At 41.0% G+C, this 26,344-nt stretch overlaps 1 protein-coding gene across 1 annotated transcript in view; it reads left to right on the top strand.

The window, feature by feature from the left end:
• The window catches only part of LOC113163076 (thyrotropin-releasing hormone-degrading ectoenzyme), a 115,156-nt gene that overhangs the window by 52,423 nt on the left and 36,389 nt on the right, over nucleotides 1-26,344 (top strand). Inside the window, exon 5 of the mRNA XM_026361398.1 lies at nucleotides 10,435-10,589. Within this exon, the coding sequence (XP_026217183.1) occupies nucleotides 10,435-10,589 (155 nt within the window). The remainder of the gene's footprint in view (nucleotides 1-10,434; nucleotides 10,590-26,344) is intronic.

Here is a 26,344-nt window from a genome sequence, read left to right as displayed (position 1 = left end):
GGGGCGTTAAAGTCGTAGAACTTTTCACCTTAGCTGGTGATTAAAAGGTTAAAAGCGTTCCCTTTTTCTGTGATCATTTTTTATTTGATATAAATATATTTTCCAACCTTATTAGAACTCGTTAAACAGAAGTCAGTTTAAATTCTATATCATTATTCACTATTATGAGTTCTGTAGATGTAGCTTTGCTGATGATCTGCTATGATGATGGGTTCACAAACCGATCTGCCACAATCCAGCTCTGGGTCAGCGTGATGCTGGAGCAAAGACTGATGCTGGGTCAGCTGTACGCACACAGTTGGTGAGGCAGAGAGTGTGATGGAGGAAGCAGATGGCAGAGTGAAAGAGTGATTTGTGTGACAAAATGTAAAGAGAAATGAACAGACGGAGCGAGCAGAGGAGAGAAATGACGAGAAGAACGTGGCAGGGAGAAAAAAACAAAGGATGAGCGGATAAATAAAACAGATGAAGTGAAGTAAGAAAGGCAGAGTGAAGTCGTTATGTAAATACCCCATCTGCTGGTTAATGAAACTCGCAGGGATGTTATCTTCATTGTTCTACGACTCGTCACTCAGGTGAAGATCTGATGTGGCTGTGAAGCAGCTTCCCGCCTCCGCCTGTGCTGTTTCTAATGTAAACACGACAACTGGAAAAACAGCTGCTGCTGCAACTCGACTGTCCGCTCACTGTGGCCATGGCAACCGCTTGTGAGGAGCGGGGAGGGTTCTGATGGAGCGGTTAATTTCACCGTTACGTGAGCTCTGTAAAGTGTATGACAGCTGTCCAGCAGTGATAATGGGCAGCGAGCAACATCAGCAGCTCAGTCGAGTCGTCTGCTGTGAGCCCGCAGACAGTCTTTAAGATAATAGGAGCTCAAACCGCCGCCTTGGGTCTCATTACTTCACTTCCTGTCTCACACTCACAGTCAGCATTGACATTTTGTTATTTAAGCACCGTTCAAGACGACTTTGACCCGTTCACAGACCGTGTATGTAAAGTATTGAGCGTTCGTACCAATGCTTTTATGAACATTTTCAAAGTAGTGCAGAAAGTTTTTTAACTCACCTACGTTAAAGCTTTTTCATTTCAAATATTAATTTTCCAGAGCTCAAGGTGATGTCTTCAAATAGCTTTTTGTACTTTACTAACAGTTAAACACTGAAATGGAAAAATACTCACACTGCACCAACTGGAACCATCAAATAATTCACATTTCTGCTTTAACATCAGCACAATGGATGGAATTAATGCAGCTGCCTTATCAGTGCAACACCGAAAAGACCAAGGACTGACGGCACCAGTGGCATTTTCAACCTTTTATTAGACAGTAGTAGTTTAAACGAGGGATGTGAAAGGAGATGTGTGCTGCATAGAGAGAATTGATACCTTTTCAAAATCAGTATCTATGTATCAACACTAGTAAAAACAGTGGCGTGGGATAGAGAACCATGCTTTCTTCAGTTTCTCTCCAGCTGTAGGTCTGCTGCTTTAGTAAAATGACGTTTGTTATGAGGATGTCCGATGACAACTAGAGCTCGTATTCAGCCTGCGTCTCCTCTAACATGTTGAATGTGGATGGAATTAATTACAAATATTATAAAGTGATGTTGTTGTTTCTAAAAGTTTACCTAAAACATCAAATTATTACACACAGTTGAACTGTAATTATCAGTGACTAATTGTTTTGTGTTTGCAGAGTCAGACTGTGGTAATAAAACACTACTAATAAATAATAATGTTCCACTACTCAGCATTTCTTTATGAAGCAGTGGGAATTAAAAGCACCATTTAAAATAAAACAAAATATTGTGATGAAACACAAAAAGTCGGCTTATCAGCTCCCCGTTTCTAAATATTCAAATGAAGAAAAGATTGTTTTATCTCACTTCTCGCATTCGATAGCTAAAATCATATTTTATACAATTGTGAGAGTTTTTTATGGTATCAACTCTAAACTGTTCTCTCTGTTCATTTTGTCCCAGAGCTAAAAAACATGTCGATAGAATAATCAAGTTCCCGTGAAGCAGTTTATTAAGACTGAAAGTTGGAAAAAGTTTCATCACTCAGTTATGTTGCCTGAAGGTTTTATTTCCAATACTCCTTTAATTCAGGTGGTTTCATTTTTACACTAAAGTAATTAATAAAACGAGTCTTACAGTGTAAACAGAAAGTTACTGAACAACATGACCTCCAAGAGAACATCTAAAAATAACTTTTCAGCAGCCCAGGCAGCTAATGAGACTAATCAGGTCATTTATTATATTCCGTTATACATTTCCAGGTGTGTTATGATACTTTAGTTTAAAGGTCGTCTCTGCTCGGCTGTAAAATGTCTCTCAGTTTTTATCGCTGCAGGGAAATCGGCGTCTCTGATTGGCCAGACTGGCACAGAGCCAAGCCAATCAGCCGGCCCGGGGCGAACTGATGGTCACTGTCCTCTGACTCTCCTCTACACACACACACACACACACACACACACACACACACACACACACACACACACACACACACACACACACACACACACACATAGATTTTCCACTTGTACAAAAGAGATTTTGAGTTTGCATCAGGGCCGACTGTCGAGCATCTTCATAATCAGTTTGCATCACTCAGTGTGTGTGTGTATCACTATTACTGTTATTGTCTGGACAAATATTAGCTTAACATCAACACTTAGAGGATATTTCTGCATTTCCTAAATTCAAATGGCTTTTTGAGGTTTTCATTTTCTGTACAAATCCTTTTTACAGTACCCTCACTTTAAAATCAAGCAGGGCTCCTCCTCACAGGCCACTAACAGATCCTCAAAGCTTTGAAACAGTTCAATAAGTTCGGGCAATCAGAGGATGAAGCAGCCTGTGTGAGTTCAGTTACATTTAAAGTAGACGGACATGAAGTATTAGGGCAGAATAGTCCCAAGTAGGTGTAACTGTTGTGATACTGCTTTTCAAATGCTCCTTCTGTGGTGTGACGGGTGTAAAGCTCAAACTAAAGGACAAACTCTAATCATACTGAACGCTACAGATGTTTATCCAATGTTTGCTGATACATAAAATGTACCGTGATGTGATTTTCATGTGACCAGAGGCCTGAGATTGATAAGACATGATTAGTGTCTGTAGAAACACACAAATGCATCCGTCACTGAGCTCCTCTCCTCCCACTATAATGAATTTAAGTAAATTAAGGATCCACAATGAACTTTGACTTCGCAGAGACACTTACAGCGTATTATTATTGGCTAGCTGAGCTGAGCAGGTGGAAATTTAGACTGTTGTGTGTGTGTTTTAGCCTTTAAGCTAAAGTTTCAGCATGTTCACAGCAGGTGGTGATTTTCCAACCATCCTACTGTTACTGGCGGTGGATGAGTGTGTGTATTCAATGTGCACAAAGCAGCTAAACAAAGAAATGTTTCCCAGTTTGGTGTAAGAACTTCAATAGCCTGTTCAGAGTCCTGACCTCAACTCCATCCAACACCTCTGGGGATGGACTGGAACGCCAGCTGTGACCTGAACCTCATAACCCAACATCAGTGCTGGACCTCGCTAATGTGCTCGTGTCTGAATGGGAGTAAATCCCTGCAGCTGGTTCAACATCAGGTGGCATCAGCAGAGGCTGTGGTAGCAGCACATGTAAAGTTGACGTGTCCTTGTACATTAACAAACTCTTACAGGAGGATTTTTAAATTAATTGACCGTAGTCCATCCTCCCTTTGATTTTAAGGACCTCATGGTCTTCCCTTCAGCGCCACCCTCAGGACAAGCGTCTGAGAATAGCAAACTCATCAGAACATTATTTATTCCGTACAGCACTTTCCTATTATGGTGTGTAATGAACATTGCAGCCTCGAGCAGCATTTGCTGTTGCTGTTATTTGTGTACTGCAGGTTCGTCTCTGTGTGTGGCTGCAGGTTGTCTGGTGACTGTGAAGGCGTTTTAACATTCAGAGTCTCTCCTCTGTTCTCACTTCTTATGAATGTTGAATATGGAGCAGCTCTTATCTGAACAAGCTAAAGATAATTGGTGGACAAGTGGAGCTCGACCACAGAAGGGGAGAGAGAGAGCGAAAGGAAGCAAGGAGACAGAAACAAAAGTCGGAGGATGAATGATACTGAAAATAAAATGGGAGCATTACAGGGTGTGTGTGGTGGAGATGAGGTAAAATGTGCAACACTGACTGAAGGGAGACACAGAAACAACATGATGGAGAGCTGAAGTAGAAGGTTAATCAGATTCTAAACTAAAATTCTAAATTAGAAACTAATTAATGATAAAAACTAATCAAAAATAAATTCAGTTAGGGTGGAGAGTCCTTCAGACAACAGAAGAGGAGTCACAACGAGCAAATACTGAATGTCAGAGTTCTGTCTGGACTGGTCAAAACCACCTTTCTAGAATCTAACCCTTAACTGTTTTAGATTATTTGTACAACTAAGAGACTTTTCATGTCTAACACCGGTAATTTTAGATGCTTTTTTCAGCCTGAGAAAAGATCACTGATAAAAACACATTGAGTTCTGCACTGGACGTACAGTAAATTGTGACTTGCAGACTAATTTCTAATGATGCAATTCTGTACAAAGTGTTGCCGTGTATACAACCAAACCAACACGTTCCCCTAAAAAAGCTTTTTTAGCAAAGCAAGTCGTATTTTTAGAGACGGGCTTGTCTCAGCCTCCACTTTGTCAGTTATTCTCCCACATTTCATTGTTTTTACACTGTTTATAGAAAGACAATATAGACAGCATTCAAATTTTAGTCTTAAGCTGCTGTAGCAGAGATCCAATTTAAAATCTCTCCACAAACATCATCAGCTAATTTAGTCAGGCAGCCTGCTAACTGCTGACATATCCAAACGCACACAAACACCAGCACAGCAGCCAATCACGGCTCCAGTGAATCTGTTACTGAATCTGATACTGAAGCAATTACAGCCACCATCCAGCAGCAGTGACAACATCATGGTCATCATGATTCAGCCGTGATTCATAGAAGGGATGGGAAGGAATATGACACACACACTCAGCAGCATCCAGTGCCTCCTGCATTTGGATACTGTTGGGGTGTTATGTTGCCTAATGCGGCCAATTAGAGCCGAGATTTGACTTTTTGAGGGAGTTAGTTGCCAAACATTGTGGAGTAATGAGATCCTTGTGAGAAACAATCTGCCATTTTGAAATCATCCACTTCTATATAAATCGTTACAGAGTCACTTCACCACCCTGCGATCATCCTAAATGACTCTAAACGCTGAAACTGAAGAAATAAGAACAAAATCCAAAGCGTTGCAGCCTAGAAGTGGCACCTAAAGAGGGAAACCTAATGGACATAGACGGGTTAAAACCTATTAACAGACTCTTATTAACATTAATTAGTAAGCCACTTTTTTTTAACTCATTAGTTTAATCATTTTCATTAGTTGGTCGACAACTAATGCATACATTAACTGATGCTATTGGGAATAATGATGGATATTTCCACCATTTTCCTGGCATTTTGTACATTGAGTAATTGTTTAAATAATCAAATAACCTCTCTTCAACCTCCACGTCCTCAGGTTGTTAACATTAGCCGGCTGAAGCTGAGATCCCGACTTCTGTCAGGTTTTTTAGACTTGATAAAACAGTTTCAGGTCATTAGGCAGGTAAAACAGTTTTCACAGGCTGAGTACTTCTCCAGAGCAAACTGATCTCTAGATCTAAAATTTATGTTCCCCTCGAACTTTTGGATTAAGCTAATGACCCTGTGGTGCATTTTACCCCTGGACTCTGCTTTGTTTTGCTGCAGAGCCAAAATGAACAAATGCATGTACTTATTCTCCATCTCTGACAAAAAGAGAAAATAATAATAAAGGTGAGGCTGCAGGCAGAGAAGGAACCCAGGTAAAACACAGAGAAGCCACATGAGAGTGACGAGAGAGAGAATGTGGGGTGAATTTAATTCAGGTTATATTTCACATTAGTGTGTGAGTCTGTGTGTGTGAGTCCGTGTGTGTGTGTGTGTGGGTGTGTGTGTGTGTTTTAGCACACAAAACCTCCTGAAGGGCTCATTCTGCAGTAAAATGAAACGATTCATTTCATTTTAATTTAAATGTCTATTGAGTATAATGTATCATTTGCATATTCCACCTTAAATCAAACAGCCTCATTTGCATTTCCCCCTTAAGTTAAAACCTATTGCATTTCCATTTCCCCTCAGCCCGCCAATCAGTTCTGCTGTCTGAGCCCAAGTCATGTGAAAAATGAGCTGTCAGCCAATCACATTCACCCCAGGAGCAGAGGCTCTGTGATTGGATGCTGGCTGCTAATGTAGTAATGTCAGCAGGGGTTCCTCACTGGCTAACGTTGGCACGTGAACACGTAAAACGTAAACAGCCACAGCGAGAGAGAAAGGAACTGGCTGCTTGTTCAAAATTCAACAAAGAGAGAGTAGAAGCAATTACACAGCCAGGCCACTGAACCTGTTCACAACATCTCTGCAAAAACCTAAGACTGCAGGCTACAGGGAGCTGTGTCGTGTTAGAGCCTGTGTGCAGAAGCTCATGCACCAAGAGCAGCACCTTATCTTTGGCCTCTCATCACCCTAAATCATCGGCTTGATGTTAGTTAGCGACAGCTGCTCGAGTCTGCAGCGACAGCGATGATTGGTGCTAAATGATCAACACAAAGCTGCTCCGTGGAGACTTTCCACACACAACCCAGATAATCTGTCACATTCACGCACAATAAATCCGACTCACAGGCTGCAGCTCAAGTCTGTAAAAGTTGTTGAAGTGAGGAGAAATTGTCCTCTAGTGGATCAATGGTGGGTGACGTTCTGTGGGACAGATTAAAAATCATACCTGGGCGGAACAACCAAGTAAAGTTAATGAGTGGGAAAAGCTGCTGTTTGTGTAAACTACGACTGGATGATGAGTCAGACACTGACACAGATGAATGATCAGGTGTGTGTGTGTGTGTGTGTGTGTGTTGTGCACCGTCGTACTTCAGAGCCTGATCTTGTATTTTGTGGATTATGATCTATTAGCACAGTCACTTTAAACAGAGGCTTCAGGGGCCCCTCATCTCTTGACCAATGAGTAGGTCTGAATTGGAGCATGTTGCATGTATTTAACCTGCAGAGTACTTGGCTGCTAATGGAAATCTATTTTACAGGCTCTTTACTATCTGTTCGCTGGTGATTCTTCTATGAGACTTGACAAAACATCTTTAGGGCCGTTAGGTGAAGAGAATTATGCATCTGTTTTCACAGGCTGAGTAGTTCTGTATGTCTAAAACCAGTGTTCCCCTTGAACCTGTGGACTGTGTGGTGGACTCAGCGCACTATTCTGCTGCTGTCGTTTGATTCATTTGGAGACGAGATTAGTGAAATATAATGAAAACAGGGATACATTAAAAGTATCTACTAGTAGTAAAAGTACTACTGTATATCACAAAGCGTGTTCTGTGCTCGTAGTTTATACTATAAAGGCAGAATAATCTACAAGTCCTTATTTACTTACTGCGTCTTTTAACTGAGCTCTATGACTCAAACAAGACAAATCTTATATTAACAGTCACTTCCTGTATCGGCACAGTCAGTCCTGGCCTCGTGTCCACTTGGCCGGTTCTGTAATCCATTCAGGACTGAATTTATTTCTGTGTAATGAAATCACGTTGTCATTCTGTCACATTTCTTCACATTATCCTGTTAATTCTGAAAGGAACTAGCTCAGAAGCGACAGCCCAGCCTTCAGGTTGCAGAGTTCTTGATTCCTTTAAACATTTAGCACAGTGGGTTTTCATGACTGCCACAGAGATGCATGCTGGGTAAAAGAGGCCGCCCTGTGAACTGAGGAGTCGCATCATGATTGACTGGCTTTTATAGTGGTGACTGACAGCTGCTGCAGAGCTCTGCAGCTCCGCCCGACTGAGCTCAGCTCTCCGCTGTGACGTGTTGATTATTTCTTTAAGGTTCATTTTGGCTCATTTCAACTTTCAGAGATTCAATATGTTGTAAATCACCACAGTAACTACACTGGACCTATACTTCAGTCTCATCAGCAGCTGTTTCTCTTTTCTTTCTATTTCTACCACTGGGTAAAGATGTGGATGTGTGATTTTCCCCAGACGCTGATGATCCTCTGATCTCTCTGTGACTGCGACACCTTGACACCATCATCAGATCAACATCTGTCTGATAACTGGCTTTAGAATGAAAATATAAGGACATTACCATCAACCTCAGCTTTAGTTTATTTACTGTTGATGTTAACATGCTAACGCAGTGAGCTAAGATGGTGAACACGGTAATCATCCAGCCATTATCCAAACCACGGTCTGGGGTACGACCTGGATTTTAAGCTGAAGTTAATACGTTATAGCATCTTATCCACTAATGTCAGCAATGGTGGCTTGAACCCTGGTTCCTTGGCATCCTTGAACCCCGACATCCCTTAGTTTGTGTGTATTAAACACCACTGGGTCTAAATGTAGAATCACGTACCTCTTTTACATCAAAGCATTTCAAGGTTCAGAGCCGGTTCCTAATCTCAAACCAGAGCGGAGCTGTTACTGGTGTTTGTAGCAACAGCAGCCTATAAATATTTCCATCCTTCCTTGCACACACTCGCAGTTAAGGTGGCCATTGAAGAGTTAGTCTGGTGATTACAGAAGGAGTGTGGCTGGAATAAAACCCAGCTGACGGACGTCTGTGTGTGCGGATGTTCTCCCAGCAGGAGTCTTAGCAGCTTTGCAATACTGCAGCAACATGTTTGCTGAAGACTGTGTGTAAACATTTGCCTGTGAGCATGTGTTTTCCTATCGCGCTTTCCGTTTACTGTGGATTCTTCCACTGTCACACTCACCAGCAAGAGGAACAACATTAACACACAGTTAATATGATGATCGACAGCTGTCAAACTGCTGCAGTGTCATTCTTTGATTAAACAGACAGTTTCAGTCTGACTGTAGTCGACGTAGAGAAGCTGCGTCTGTCTGTTACAGAGAAGCTAAAGTAAAACGTCAGTTTCATTTAACTGTAACTTACATGCTGTACAGAAACTAACATGTCTCATTAATTAAAAACGGTGAAGTCTGGCCTGAGTTCAGGTGAAGCAGCTAATAAATTAAAAACACTTTAACTGGACTGAAGGTGTGAACACGTCTTCGTCTTCTCGTTTTAATTTTCGATGCTGATGTGTTTGTAGTCCTGAAACAGTGGCTTCAGCTAAAAGACCTGTTTCTGCTTTTTAAATTAAAACGAGGACTTGATAGGAAACCCACTCTTCACACTCTAAACAACTCAACCTTTTGTACTAAATAAATCGTCTTCAGCTCCGGTTTGGTCTCCACCGACTCCTCAGGGAAATATGTCTCTTTAGCAACTAAATGCTCCGCTGTGTTCAGCATCTAGTTTCTGACTGTCTCAGTCTGTTTGGTGCTGATCAGGTCATAGACAGGAGTGTTTATCACAACGTGTTTTAAGAAAGCTTCTGTCTGTTAAAGCTGAAAACACTGAGACAATACCTACACTAACATTTAGCCTCGTTCTCTTGTCATATCGGCTCAGTCCAGATTAATTTCTGTGTAAAATGGAGCTTTTTAATATGGAATCTGAAATCTGGAATGTGCTGCAGACCTTCCTCCCGCTGCAGTAGCCACGTGTTGATATGAACAACATTTAACATGGTTAAAGCTGAAAATGCATTAATTTCTGTTTCAGATCATATAAAACTCCCTGAAATGTAAATAACAACACTCCTGTGGTAACTGTGTTAATGTAACTCTATGACATGTGACTGTGCCACTAGTTCTGTTAACAAGAGGAGTTCAATTTGAGCAGAGATGGGATTAAAATGATTAAGATTCATCTCTTTAATTACATGTCTGAACAAAAATAATGACTTTTTTTATTTAAATTCAAGCTCAACCACTGATAATGGAGTTCACTCTTCTTCACTTAATAAATGACACGTCTGCTCTTTATTTCTGCGGTTGACGCCCACTTTTACTAACATTGTCCTCCACGGCAGCTCTACTTTTGCTCTATCTCGACTTTTAATTACTTCTCCGTTCTCTCCTATAAATCTTCTTTACTGAAGGTAAACTCCTACCTCTCCTCAAAGAAATCCTTCTCCTTCCTGCTCCACCTCTGTATTCCTCTTTCTGCATGTCTTCCCTCTCTTCTCTCGCTCATGTGTGAGTCATATCTTAAAAACTCCATATATCCATGTTGTGGGGATAAAAGGATTTTTTGGCAGGTTGTTAAAATGACTCATGACTTTAATTTAAACACAGAATGGGATCTCCTGATGCCAGCAGTCATTCTGTCAGAGCCCCCGTAGCCTTTTATTTAAATGGTGGAGGTTCACTGGTTGAAACTGATTGGGAGTTTGTTAAAGGAGGGACGTGCGTGTTTAAATCTTTTACATGTATTTGTTTGTGGTTTTCAGACTTGTTGGCAGTGCCCAAACATCCCTATGCTGCCATGGAGAACTGGGGTCTGAGCGTCTTCGTGGAGCAGAAGATTCTGTTGGACGCAGAGGTGTCATCGTCGTCCTATCAGATGGAGCTCACCATGGTGGTCGTCCATGAGATCTGCCACCAGGTAGGAAAATAAAACCAATTATATCAGCTTGACTTTTGAAAATGACACCTTGACAAACTCTTCGCACAGTCCACATATCTCCTTTATTAGCTTTGCATCAGATGACCTTTTCTGATTAGTGACAGAAGTAATACTACGTCAACTACAGTCGACCTGACCTCGGAACTATTTCCCAGACTCACCAGTCTTGCTGAATTCAATTTTCTAAAACAAAATTAGTTAATTAATTAATCTGAGGACAAGAGCAGCATCCTTTGATATCCTCCATTGACAGAGTTTTAATGCCAGGCACCAAAATGGCTGCTGTCTGTTATAAGGGCAACAAAATGGTTACTGGAGTAACACAAATGTTCATCCTAAATGGTCAAGAATGCTGGAGTGCACTGGTGCGCAGTGGTAGATATTCCATGTTTTCTTCTGTGAGAGAGTCGTCCTCCTAGTTGTTGCAGCATCCGCCCCGACCTCGTCCTTCGAAAGTTTGTAGGTCTTAACACTGACGAGTCAGGTTCACTACAGACCACAGAGATACGTCTCTGCTGGTATAACTCAGCTATGGACTTCTATTTTACATGAGGCCAGTCTCACAAAATATACAGTAGTAAGATTTGGTGTTTAGTGTTTTTAAGAGAAAGTAAGACAGCGAGGTGAAAAGAGTTTCAGTATTATTCACTGACGTTTCAACAAAAAGTTTATTCTGAACAACAGGGCGTCAGATGTAGCTGGAGTTGTAGACGGTGAGTGGGGTGCAGTTACAAGGCAAACTGCAGCTGGTGAAGACTCAACCCAAATGTTTGCTGGTTAATTAGTCTGTGGTTCTGTTGATCCATGCAGAAGGTTGTTTAGTAAAGATACAGTTTCTCTGTGCTCATATTAAACCTCAGGGTAACTTCTGGATGTACCTGCAGATGATTTTAAACCATTTAAACCTACAGATTTTATTGTCAGTAAAAGAAAAGTTATTTTTCACAACCCTGTCTCCTAAAACTCCGTCTATACAACTGCATGTGCCAATATGTTTTATAGAGAATGTCACTGCGTGTGTCAGGAGTTGGCTTCTGGCTACAGCACGTTTAAACTTGTTGTCTGGAAAAACATTACAGGAATAATGTCTGTAGTGTAGCAGTTACTGTGTACTTCCACTATCCTCTGCAGACGGCTTGTTGTTGTAGCACGTCATTTAAAAAAACAAAACCTGTTGCACGGGAACACAAGTCATCCAATGATTCAATTTCTTAGGAAACATAACTGTGTTTCCAGTTTGGATGCTCAGAAACATATTTTTTAGGAGACAGAGCTGATTTTGAGTGTTGGTGTATTTAACAAGGTCATTTAACTTTATCTGTACAAGAGATGAGTCTTATTAAAAGCTACATATTGTTGTACGTCTGGAGACGAGCCTGGAGAAGGTCTTTAACACACCTAATAAAAGCTGCACTGTGAGCACCATGATGATTTTCCTGTATTTGAAGAATCAGTTTGTGGTGTCGCAGGTCTTCTTTGAGTATTTCACTGAAAACATCTTATCCCAACATCTGTGTTTCCCAATTAGCTCCACCACGGAGGGGATGGTTTCAGCCTCTTTTGTTCTTTTGTTTGTGAGCTTGTAGAATATTTTAGAAACTGAAAACAGAATTTTTTCAGAAATTTCTGCAAATCTTAACCACAGACCAGGTAAAGACTAAATGCTTTTGAAATTAAATGATCAAAATTGCATAATTATGTATCCACAGATTGTCTCTGAATGTGTTTTAACGCAGATCCACATGCACATGATTGTTAAAATAACTATTTCAAGTGGTGGTAGCAGTAAACAATACTTGTTTACCTCTCTCGGTGCTTTCTAGTAGTTATTCTTTGATTTTCTGACATCTTGATATCTTGTGAATGTGAAGCTGCTCAGGATTCAACTCTCAGTTTAGCAGATTGCTCTCCTGTCGTGTGTATATATGTCAAAACAATCGTCGTAAATAAAGTTTATGATGAAAAAGCGATGCACCTGCAGCAGCTATATTTGTTCATATGTAACACGCAGCTAACACTGAAGCTGAATGTGCTCTTGTGAAGTTATGGTCTTTCATAGACTGCAAAGAAATAGGCTGTATTAAACTCTGTCATGAAACCGAGGGTGGAAAAAGCAGAATGTTCCTTTATTGGATGCAAACGATCTGGTTGTAAACAGACTGAACGTGAGAGAAGTGGAAACAGCTCCAAGTAAAACACAGATGAGCTGTGTGTGTTACGAAGCTCCTCAGGCAACAACAACAGCAGATTTTTACAGTGCGACATCGAATACGTGACGAGCAGACAAACACAGACACATGATATAGACAGAGAGAGAGAGAGAAAGATAAGAGGGTCTGAGATGGAGAAACAAAGTGGAGGAGATGACATCTGTTAGTAAGAGATAGAAAAAGACAAACAGAAGTGGAGCAGAGCACTGTAAAATATCCATAGCACTCTGTTCCATTCAGCTTCGCTAGCGAGGATTAGAAACATGACTTTGTTCTGTGTGTTTGAGTTCACACTGCTCCTCTTACAATGTCACATTCAAAACTTCAACAACAAAGTCAGCAACTGGTCTATGAGCAGGTATTCATCATTGGTTTGGCTTTAATCAGCTTGAAAACAGCCCACGCATAATGCATCAGGTGTTATTCACATATTCAAACAAACACAGAGGCTCACTGACGTTCACATTGATTGTGGGAAGTGATAAAGGGATAAACATAAACAGCCTCGATTCCATTTTAAACAGATTTTGGAACATGCCTCTATGATTGTTTGATCCACCATGCTGCTAAAAAGACACTCTAAAATCTAAAACATCTCATGTTGCCTTCTTTATGTTGGCTCCCTGTTAAATTGAGTCCATTTCAAATGCTTGTGATCATTTTTAAAGCTGCACACGATCAGACACCTGCCCACACTACAGATCTGCTGCAGCCCTGTTCAGCAGGCAGGTCTCTGAGGTGCCTGATCAAGTCTTGTCAGTGCTTCCTCCCTTCAGGCTTAAAATTAAAAGAGACTGAGATTTAAATTTGTGGCTCCTAAACTGAAAAAAGGCATTTGTAAGAGCCACTTATGGACATTTGTACTTGGTACATCGGTCATTTTGTTATTACATTACACCACAAGGCATCTTGTTCTACATCATTCAAAGTATATTATGAATAATGTATTAGTTTCTGTTGCGATATGTTGTTTTTCTGTGCTGGCAGTCGGCAGTATGTGGTGTGTATGGGTGAGAGGTTTAAGAACAACATGGTACAAATGAAGGTGCAGTGAAATCATGTTTACTGGGCTGAGCTGAATGATCATCATTCAAGTGTTACCCCTACCTGTAGACCAGGAGCAGGGGCATGTCCCTTCTACTGTTTGAGCAAATATGCTCATTATCTTTGGAGTGAAATCATAGCTATTTAACATGTCCTACAATATCCTGGAGATTGGATACTTCCTTTGTTCCTGTTGTGACCATACCTGCCATTTGCCTCTGAGTTTACTATTGAAAGCTTCAGAGGTTGTGATTTGTCTCGCTGTAGTTAATCTAACACCGAATGGTATAAGACACGAAACAGCAGGGAAAAGGAGACGAATGATGACAAGTTGGACTCTTGGTGCTTTACATTAAAGTATCTGAGTGAAGCTCACTTTTAGGTCCAAGAAGTATGAATTTTTCCAGGTCCATCAAATTTTGATGCACTGACATCTCCATGCTTTCAGCATGAGACTCCAAAGCACTCGATAAACATTCTTTTTTGACTCCCTGTGAATGAGAACGAGCTGCTCATTCACGTTTCAGCAGTGTTCAGTGGTGTCCCTACGTAGGTTGTCCTCGCTGTGAGCTTGTGAGAACATGTGCTGTGGTTTTGTAGATTGTGGACGAAGCTCAACCCATGAAAACAAACTCAGCACACCCACCCACATACTTCAATATTAGTTTCTCAAAAAATCATTTTAAATTCCCCATTTATCATTTGTTTTTCAGTTTTTGAACATATTTTTGAACGTATCTCCAAACCTGGAGATATGAGAGGAAATGCTCTGCTGTCATTTGAGCGAACTGTTCCTTTAACTGTCAGAACAGCCGAAGTGGTCGAGTAATCATAGTGCTGTATAGGATCATTTTCATGATGGAAATGAAAAGCTGCAGTGTAAATATTGCAGTGCCTTTGGCTCGCTGAAGAATGTGTCGTTTCATTTAATTTCCTTCAGGATGTGGCCTCAGACACACATTTCTCTTTGCTGAGTCTGGATGAATGTTACCTCCAGGCTACTGCTGGTGTGCTGCAAAAACACACTGAATAACAATGTTAAGCTTCAGAGCGGGATGCTCGACAGTATATTAAGTCATACATATCATTGGACGAGCCATAAAAATGTAGTAATGGTGTTTTTGTCTCCTTCTTTGTTCCCTTTATTTTTGTCTCTTTATGCATCTTCATCTGCTTTGTTAGTTTAGAGGGGACAGTGCATCGAGAAGAAAGGACGATGACAACGTAATGTTTTGTCTGCAGCTTTTCACTCCATTTCATCCCGAAGCCATTTATCTTTCACACACACTCACACAAAGTGAAAGAGAAAGTTGTTAAAGCTCTCAGTAATCACCAAGTTCAGTTGTAAGGAGTTTAGCTAAAAAAAAATAAAAAGACTTTTGTCTAAATCCAGTTTAGAGGAACAGGTTAGCTGTACATGGACTGTGTGAGTTTGGGGACAACAATCTGTTCACACAGTCCCACTGTGAGGTTGGAAATCTCTCAGTAAATGTTAGTGAAAAGGTTCTTTGCATAGGTTTCATCTGGGTTTCTAGGATGAATGTTGGTCATGATAGTTACTCTTTGATCGGGTTCTGATGTAAAATACATTTAATTTTAAATTAAACACAACATAAACAGTTTATAATTTTGTTGGTGTGATGAGATCTTGGGTGTTTGGTCCTATGGTAAATTCCTGCGTCTTCCTGACCCATCCATCCACATTGTCCTGCCTTGTTAACTGGCATTTAGTGTCTGTATGAAATGCTAAAGGCCTCGATAAATTTTTGCCACATGTGTCACATAATTGACGTTTTCCACTTGATACACAGAATACGTGGCTCCTTGAAGCCATGATGTTGTGACACAGCAGAAAATAGCCTCTGAACGTGCATAGAACAAATCGCATAGGCTGCACAGATCTGCTAGTAATAGGCATGTTAGCATGGAGCTGGTAATGGTGCATAACTAGAGGAAAAGTCAGAGTGATCCAAATCAAATCCACATCACTGGATATGTGAAAACGTTTACTACCAGCAGTCTAAAATGAAAAGTCCTGCACCTAAAATGCTTGTTAAAATGGCAAAGGTCACGTTCAGGTGATGGTCGGAATTACCTGTAATGTCAAATAAAGTGTGATCAATAGTTTCAGGATTGAAGTCAGATTTTATGACCTGGTTAAGTTATTTAATAAGGGTTTTGAAAAGCACTATGTCATGTGCCACCTCGGGGAGTTTTAGGTCATTTCCTTCACATGCATAGGAAAACAGGTTTGTGTGTGGGTTGTAGAAATTATTATAGCCATGTGTCAGATTAGCCTCTTCTGCTGCTGTCATGTTTTTAATGTTGACACATGAAGACAATAAGACACAACTGGATAATTTAAAGAGGGAAATTTGAAAGAACTGTCAAAATCTGATGGTTGTTCTGGTTTGATGTTCTGCACACGTGGATTTGTTTGACTTTCAGAATGAACGGCTCTTTAGGCTGCTATGAAGATTCATACAGAAAACACAGACTGATGAGAATTAAAATGGTGTCAGTGGGTCCAGTTGCTGACAGGTCCAGAGTCCATATACTGTACACTGCTTTTGATGTTGTTCTGAAGTGAACAGATGGCGAGAATGTTCACTCAAATGTGAGCTGACGGGCGGTTTTCAGTTGAAGGAAGCACAGATGGAGTTACATAGGAGAACATCAGCTGTCAGAAGACCACAGCTGATGTTCCTCTCTGTGAAGTCACTTTTAAACGCCTTAATCTCCAGTACAACTGACAGAGTACAAAATCCAAACATCAACCAGCAACAACCAAAAGGTTATGAGCACTTGGTATTCCCAGGCAGTCTCCCATCCAAGTAGCGACCAGGCCTGATCCTCCTTAGCTCCTGAGATCAGATGAGTCGAGCATTGCCAGCTGCTCAGAGCAGTTCAAAGAACATGTTCACAACATAGCTTCGTTTTTCTGATCCCCGTTTCCGATTCCGACCAGGTGATGCTCTCGGTCGGCCGGGTGCCTTTCTGTGTGACTGTTCTCTCTGTATCTGTCTGTTAGCTGCCTCCCACTGTCCAAAGAAACCTGTTAAGGTTAATTGGTGAAATTGCCCCGTGATAGGCTGGTGACCTGTCTAGGTGTACACTGCCTCTTGCCCAATGACAACTGGGATAGGCTCCAGCACTCCTACGACCCTTTCAGAACAAGAAACTGGATGGATGGATGGTTCAGTGAGAACAAAGCTAAACTAGACATGCCAGATTTTTGATCTCGCTATAGGTTAAAAGTTTTAGAAGACTCACATCCTGAATGACTGTAGATCAAACTGATGAGCTGATTGAATTAAAACAGAAACATTATGGAAGAAAGTGGTTACTAAGCACTCGAAAAGAGACATTGAAGTACAGGTACACTTCAATAACATCTGGAAGACAGGTAATTCTAGCAGGATGTTAGCTCGAATTGTGATCAGGAATAATGTGCACTGGTTATGATGCATAGTGAGAGTTCATACAATAAACTGCTTGTGCTAGTTATGTACAGGTGACATGCTCAGTGACATGTTCAGTTCAGTTGGATGGAGACACGATTGTCTCCCAAGAGTGCCACTGCCAGTGACGGCACCTTGTACAACGGGGATTATGACTCTTGTTTATCAGCAGACATTTGGTAATGTTATTATAGACACACAGCATGTAGGGCATGCACTTCCAAAAGGTTTCCACAACTACTGGATCAAAAAACAAATGTCAGCCAAAAGTCAGACCAATGATCTGCACACTGCACTGACAGCTCCCAGAAAACGTCATTGAACAGAGTGACATCTTCACCAGGGCCTTGTCAAATAGACGTCTCCAAACCAGAACAGGCACTACGTAAACACAAAGGAGGGTGAGATCTGTGTTATTTAGCCTTCTGTTTTGTGATGTGTTTTTGTTCTTTTGAATTCAGTTTGCTGGTTTGGCCTCAGTGCAGCACGTAGATCATGTGTTGGTGTTGTAATAAAGACAGAAAGTTCTCCAAAGTCAAAACATCCTATGAACTGTTCATGACGTGTTTCAGCAGGAAACTACAGTGATTTATAGGTGCAAAACACAGCATTTCAAAAACACAACAACAAAAGAGAAAACACAGCATTTCAACTTTGGTTCTGTCCAGTCACACTGGTTAAATAGACGTGTGCACAGTGTGTTTGTGTTCAGGTGAAGTGTAAAGGTGTGTCTGCAATAAGACTGACAGCCAGTCAACTGCTGTCACTGCTCTGAAACCACCAAACGGTTAAAGTGATTCTGACACGTGCACTCACGTGCACTCACGCCCACAGGGCCGTGTTTGCCAGGAGATGCTCTCGGTTTACTCCTATCAGCTGTCTGTTAATTAAAACAGACAAAGACAAACACTGGGACGAGATTCAGGAAAACAGATTTACTCTCTTCATCTGTTGATCTCGCTCTCGCTCGCATTAATTCAACCATATGCAGGAGAAAATGACAGTGTGTATTCTGGCGGGCTGACAGCAGAGTCAGGGGTGTGCAGCACACACACATTTGTATAATTGCAGGATTCCTAAGAGACATACTCCTTTCCTTTTACTTACATCTTAACTAAAACCAGGTTAACAGCACAGCTACACATCTAACTTCCCCCAAACCCAATCTAACCCTGAAACCCTCCAGAGATGTCAGTCTGGAAAACATGAGCTGAATTGCAGCTGGATACTTACCAATGAATTTAGATTAGATGATAATGCAACTCACTGCCTCTTGGGGTCTTTGTGAGTCCACTTGGTTACAACTGAATGAGACCTGCATCAAGCCAGGTCCAAATTACACTCGGTATTCAGTCTAATTTGGCTCAGTTATTGTGTTTTATCATGCATCAATGTGCCAATATGTGGGTTACCTGTGTGACGACTCTATCATCTAGAATCACAGGGCCCACCAGCATCATGGCTGCTGCTAACTTCCAGATATAAGACTTTGTTATTTAGCTAAAACAGGCGCCCAGCAACATATTTATTGCTTCAGTGGCAGCAGATTTATCTTGTAGGGACTTAAATTGACACACAGTGGTGCTCTTTTTGACCGCAGGTGCTTGTTAATTGGTGGAGCGTCATGTTGCCACCAGTATTGGTGTTCTCTGTCTGTTTGGGTTTGTGCTCCTGTTGTACTTAAGGCAGTTAAAGTGGCTCTGGAAAGGGTTCTTAGCAATCTATAAATAGATTCTTGTGGAAGATCCAAGTCTTTAAAGAGGTCACAGCAGTTGAACTGGTTCCAGGAGTTCTTGCAGAGGTTTCATAGCATCCTTGAAGCATTATTGTGTTCAACCCATATAAGCCAGTGCAGCTATGTTGTGTTCGTCTTTGATGATTTTAGTTTATGTTTCAAAGCTTCTATCTATCGATAGTTGGCATCTTCAGCTGGATACAGGGTCAGGGCAGATAAAACAATGAAGGAAAAGCAAGAGTCTCCTTTTATGATGCCAAGTAGTTAGAGAATAAAACACTTGTGAGAAGTTTGGTTGGTGAAACATCTTTAACTTTACTTCACTCTGTGACGTGAACGATATGTAAGAACACTTCCGATTGCTAAATGTCCTCAGAAGAATGGAATCACAACACGTACACAAACAGTGTTGTATGTGTCGAAGCTGTCACGGTGTGGATTTTTCTCTGCAGTGTTTTGGTTCAAAGTGGATAATTTATTACTGCAGACAATGTTTGCAAAGAGTTCATTAGAAAACAAGGAGCCATAAATCATCTCTCTCTTTCTACCTGTCTCTCTCACTCTTTCACCTTTTCTCCCCTCAGTGGTTTTATTATATATTTGACTCACGTTGACACAAGAAGCCGAGTTACCTCTTCCATCTACAGTACAGTTGTTTCCACGCTGCTTTGTCTTCCACCTTGTTGACCCTCGACCTCCTGACCTGACGAACTGTTGTTGATGTTAAGTCTACTACCTTTTCTTATTTTTCTTATTTTTTTGGTTATTTGTTTTATCCACACCATTTTCTGTTAAACTAGTGAACATTCAACTCACGCTAACCTAGTCTGGACAAATTCAATGAAATAATAAATCAGTAAACGTGAGAAGCGTTCTGATTTGCTGCTAAAGCAAAATTATAGTCTCTGCAGGGGAACAGGAAATAAGACATCAGTATAACTGCACTGCAAATCAGCAAGTTTGACTTGAAACCAGATTGGTGGACAAATTATTATTAATATTAATGCCAGTCCCATCAGGCTACGGTGCCTCTATGTGGACATGTGTACCATATTTTAGAAGACGAGGTTTTTCCATAATGAAAGCCGAAAATGTCAGCATCATAGTGGTGCCAGAGGAAAAAGTCAGAAGAATTAATTCATGGATGTCTATATGAAATGTCATGGCAGTACTTCTGAATTCAGGTGGAGACTGTACAATTTTTAGTCATTTGCAGCGAGCAGCGTCTTGGCGCCTGACGAATCACCTTAAACAATCAGCAGATGATCACTTGGATCTCTGGCTGGTTTAAAATTACATTTTCCTGGATGTTATGAATGAGAGTAGGTAGTGAGAGTATTACTGCAGTAATAAAACATGTTAAGTTTAGTTAACACGTCAAGCTGGGACTGACTGAGGGCAAAAGGTGGCACACATGCTGATATATGTATTTAAACTGTGTAGAAGATGATTAAAACTCAGCTTCAACCTTCTTATTCTGTTTTTTCTCTATTTGTAGTAGTTTCTATATTGTAGATTGATACTGAAGAATTTTTAATTATGTAGTACAAAAATTGTTGCCTTGGTGAAATCTTTGCACGTTTGGCTTTATTTTAACAAGCGTCATGAAGTAGCCTTGAATGGTTTTCAGTTTACAGACGTACCTTTTCATTAGTTAATTAAGGATTTCTTTCTTATACACGTTTCAGATCATCAGTTTGAGTTGTGCCGAGGTAGAATAGAGTGACGCCAAGACAACTGGTCGTAAAGGTTATTACGGAAAAACGAGTGTAGAGAAACAGCAGTCTATCGTTAGTTAAGACGTGAAGGTCAGTCAATCTGGAAAACACAATTAAAGTAACATTTATTAGACTTTACTCTGAAATCTGAAAAGATCAAGGAAAAGATTTTCTGCACAAGCAAGACAAGAAGGTCTGCCTACAGCCTCCTCTGCTGCTTCACTGCTGAAGGAGAGAGTTTAATCAATAATAGTGTGTCAGATGAATAATGTTATATTTAGGTGTGTGTGTGTGTGTGTGTGTGTGTGTGTGTGTGTGTGGCTGCCTCCTGCTCATGTCCGAGGCTAATTAACGGACCATAAACAAACATCTAACACGCTGTGTGTGTCTGCAGTGGTGTTTCTGTGAGACTGCACACACACACTTTGTGTTACTGTAGCTACGACGAACAACAAACACAGTGATTAAGATGAAACTGTGTCTGTTTATGTGCTTTAATGTGGTGAATACACAACAAAAGTTTTATCTTCATTTCACATAATTCACATTAATACATCATGAACTGTACCTTCAGCCTTTGTTCTATGTTGTAGCCCCAAAGATTTAAGATTCATATGTTTGCACCAATTCAATTAATTCCAATTAAATGTTATTTGTATAGCAACAACAACAGAAGTCGCCTCAAGGACCTGACAACGGTTTATTAGTACAATGAGCTACTGTTATAGTCTAGTATTTAGTGATAAATCCTTTATGAAGATGATAATCTTGTTTTGGACAGGTGTTGATCATTTGATTCATTTCACTTTGGTAGCTGTGTGTCGTGCTGTTCAGTTTATGAAACTTGTTTCACCCTAAATTGTAGTTTTATTACACTTGTCAGTAAATTTTAGGTAATATTATCAAAACGTAAAACTTATTTCACTCTAATTCTTTGCAATTGAATTTCTTTCGTGGAACACTTACTAGGTAATCATGTAATCAGTAGGCTGTACTGTAATTTAGTGCAGTAGCTGCTTTTCTATAAAATTCATCTTCTTTTTTATTCTTAAGCTGAGCCGCCTCTGAACGTAGTAATAATACATACAGTATATTATATTTCAGTAAAATAAACCCCATGCAGTTCCTCGTACCTCAGCTGTGTTTCAGTTGAACATACATCATTTTTTCTTCATGTTTACGTAGGACAGAGTCAGAGGTTTATTAGAGGTGTCATTCAGTGCAGTGTGCAAGAGAAGGTATTTAGAATTCAGCGTTACCCCCCCGCCTCATTCTGCCTCTTCACGCTGAACTGTTTTGCTCCGATTCGTTTTGCTTTTGTTTCTTTTTAATTGACACACACACACACACAGAAACATGCACTGAGCTGTGTGGTTTTGTCACAAATCAAAGGTTTCATGGATGTGACAGAATGATTTTTGCCAGCTGCCTTTATATAGCAATTTGAAAATCACACACACACACGCACACGGTGAATAATGGGGGTGTAGCAGGACAGACACGAAAACAGAAATCAAAAGAGAAACGATCAGTACAGCTAAACACAGTCTGTCTGACAATCTGCCTCTCTCTCAACGTCTCTCTAGCTGCTGTCTTCTACCAGGTTACAGATGTGATTCTTTAAAACCTGGATTGTTGTGAAGCTGACAGTGGGAAACTTTAAGGTTCCACTCGTGGTGAACTGGCCCAAAACTTAGCACAACCTGAATTCTACCGGACTAAAACTCTGCAGATGGGTTCTTATCCTGGGTACCTGGACTATGCCTGGAACTGACTGGCTGAAAACTCTGCATCAAGACTTTTGTCTCTATCTGGTTCAGACCCAGTGTGTCCACAGGTCCAGATCTAGACTCTTAATCAGTGTTCAACTAGTGCAGCACAGAACTCTGCAATGATCGTCCAGAACTCCACAGTAAGCCTTTTGGCCTGTGTTCGTAACCAGTGTCAAGAACTCCACAGCCAGGCTTTTAGCCCAGATTCACCTCGTTCCTCGTTGTGCACATATCTTCGCCTCCTGGATCCAACTGGCTTAAAAGTCTGTGCCAAGGATTCTGCTCCTCTGTAATGACCCTCTTAGCCTTGATCTCAGAGTCTTTAGGCTGCACTCAGAGTGTCCAGAACTTCACAGCTGGACTTTCATCATTTTTGTCTTAGGTTCCATCTGGTCTGGATGCAGATCCTGTCCTGGTGCTGTAAACAGTATATACTGTACTTTATTTGTAAGGAATCTTATGCAACTGATGCAAAAAGGTTCAGAATTCACCTAGAAAGGTTCAACAAGTCCAGATGCACCTTCACTCCTTGTTTTTCTACATCTTATTGCTCTGTTCTTCTGCAGCATTGGGCCATTCTCCAAAGTAAAGTTGCAAAACTTCACCAGCTGCACTTGGCCAGTAGCCACTGTTAAATCCCCAACCTCACCACAGCCACACAAAGATTAATTAAACAGGAGGTTTGAGAGATTGTTGTGACTGTCGTTAATTGCGTTAATTGTAAATGCAGCCAGTCGGGGTTGAAGATGCCGTGAAAGACTTTATGGTTCCACAGATGTGTCGATGTAAACAGCGTTGGTGCCAAATGACAACCACACCTCATTCGGTGCTGTCGTAGAGCTGTGAGGAGCTTCATCCAAACACAAAGTGAAAATCAGATTCAGTCCCTCAGCTGAAGAGGAATGAATATTTATCAGTGAGGGTCAGATGGAGGGAGGTGAGGAAGAGGAGGATGATCAAAGGCCCAGATCTGCTTTGTTCTAAGAGACAGAGAAAAGAAACTGAAGATGGAGAGAAAGTAAACGTGTGGCTTGTTCTTCTTCTCTTGTTTTAATTCAGTGCGTCACTGCATAATTAGTTTGGAGTTGTATTTGTGACGTTATTTTAAGCATGTCAGCAAAAGTGAAGTCGTTTCTAGAGAAAAGTAGTCGAGTCTCCTGCTCAGCTGTGTCACTGTGACGTAGTTTCACCAGCACTGTTTGTTTCTTCCTGAAGGATCTTAGCAATACGACACCGGCAGGTACTGCTACACTACTAGTCTACCTTTAATAAAACTCCTGGACCAATGAGAACACAGAAACACAGCCCTAATATTCCACCTTTAACATAAACAGTGAGGCGCAAACATCAATCCATTTTCTTACCTTGTCCTCTTAAAGTTGCTTGTCATAACATGCATGTGTTTGACCAGTGGGAGGAGTCCAGGTAAACTGGGTACGTACAGAAAGTGAATGCACCACGAGAATATAATAATTCAGCCATTTGTCTCAGCTTTGACTGAACCTTAGTAAGAAACCTACCTACATCTGTTTTCTCACTCATCATCATTCTTACTGATCAGACTTTTTCTTTTTTCCGCGGATCGGCCACCTCAGCACTCTGTCATCTCAGCTCAGCTCAGCTCTGCATCGTTTTCCATTTTTTCGCTTCCCCCCTCTGCAGTTTACAGACCCCACCCATGATGCATGTGTGTAACCTTGGCAACAGCACAGCCATAAAATCCGCTCGCAGCTTCCCCGGCACAAGTGTCCGACCTACTGGAGGCGTTTTCATGTTTTAATGAGGCTGAGGCGGGAGGAGAGATGACAGAGCCGCTAATGAAGACAAGTGAGGATAAGTGTTATAAAAATTACAGAAATCGTCATTTTTAATTATTACAGAAGTAGTAACAGCTCCTGAGGATTAGTCCTTTATACAGAGTCTGCCACCATGGAGCTAAAAGTCTCTATTGTGTAAAATTAATTATATTTTCTATTTGTCAGGAGGTTTGAACAAACTGCAGCAGCAATAAATGAAGGGATTGATGACAACGGTAAACTTTCTGACCCACTTCAAACATTAACAGCCAGCTGGATAAAGGGTGAAATCATTTCAAAGCAGGAGAACAGAAATCAAATGTAAACTGTCGTGTTTAATGAAAGAGCTGCTCAGCAGGAGCTCGTCTGAGAGGAAGAAACTCAAAGAGCTGAAAACTGATTTTACTGCAGAGTGGAGGTCCATACTTTGATCACAATGCTTAATAATTAAACAGAAACCTCCAAAGGAAAAATCCCATATAGTGGTTTTTACCTCACAATCATCTCATCGTCAGTTTTTTCCAGTGTTGCTGGACGTTAAGTTAGAAGAGTCAACACTTCAGTCTGCCATCATTTTAAAAACGATGCCCACGTGTGTGACTAATCCACTTCATCACGCAGCAGACATGGAATACATTTACATGCAAATGAAGAAAATGTGCAAACTTTATACGTTGCTGAGAGAATTTTTATATTTGTTGTTTGGAGTTTATCTACAATAATCTGTGTTCACATTTTCCACATTGTGACTTTACAGAAGTTTGAGTTAGTGTCCACTGTTTGTCCACTAGAGGCAGCGTCGCAGTTAGTAAACCAGAGTTTACTAAAGACCTAAATCATCTTCTTGTTTTGCTTCTTTCTCTTCTTCTTCTACTCCTTCTCCATGTTCACTTTCTCCTCCTCTTGTGTCCTCTCTTCATCCTCCTCTTATTTCTTATTAATCCCCTTCCTGTGCTTCTCCTCCTTCATTTTCTTCTAGTTACTATCGTGTCTCCTTCTTCTGTGTTCACTTTCTCCTCATTCTCCTCCTTCTAGTCCCTTCTTTCTCTCTTCATCCTCCTTATTCCTCTCATCCACCCTCTACTTTTAGTCATGGTTCTGTTCCTCCTTCCTGTGTTTTACGTTTCTCCACCTCCTCGTCTTCCTCCTTCTCCTCGTCTTCCTCCCAGGTCACGTTTTTATGACACATCACCATTATCGTTTTCTTTCCTGCAGAGATAACAAATAGAAACAAAGAAATCTGCAGTGTAGTACTAGTGCAGTTCGAGTGTGAGTCAAAAGTCAATAAACACTGTACTTGGAGGTTTGTCCAGTTCTCTATAAAGTAGGAGTTGCAGCTCCAAAATGGGTCCATTTGCCCAGATGAGAAAATGATCACTGCAGTGGTAAAACAGCAGCTTTTGGACTTTACAGCCCCGTTTTTTCACATTTCAACATTTGTGTTGAAAGTCGGAGGTGATGTAACAACCCGACGCGTCTCGTCACACGACTACAACCTCATCTGGCCGCCTTTTGTTGTCCATAAATTGCTGTGGCCTCCAGTGCGGCTACAGCTCTGCCTCAGGGAGTTGAACCAGCTCCTGTTGAGCCAGGCAACAGCAGCCGAACAGTCTGCCAGCTCCCACAGGGTGGACGGTTTGAATCCCTGCCCAGTCACATACTCAGTGCTGCCAGAGAGAAAGTGGGAGAAGTTAGTATGCATGTCTGGACACATACTTCTGCTTCACTACGTCTGCAGGGTTTATGAGCCGTGGACTGTGTGTGTTCACACAGGTAAAGGCAGATTTTTGATTTATAGCAAGAGACTAACAAAAATGTATTTAGTAATTAAAGAGGTGTAAAAGTGACTAAATGAGCCAGTGGGAATAAACAGATTCAGCAGTAAGAGACGGAGAATGGATTAATTCAACAACCAGTGACAAACAGAAAAAACGAATGTGATGTGTGAAAAATACACTGACGTTACTGATGTTTCCACAACTGCAGGGAGTTTTAGAT

Source organism: Anabas testudineus, chromosome 23 (assembly GCF_900324465.2).
Source record: "Anabas testudineus chromosome 23, fAnaTes1.2, whole genome shotgun sequence".
NCBI lineage: Eukaryota > Metazoa > Chordata > Actinopteri > Anabantiformes > Anabantidae > Anabas > Anabas testudineus.
Note: the sequence above shows the minus strand (reverse complement) of the source record. Positions and strands in the feature narration are given on the sequence as shown.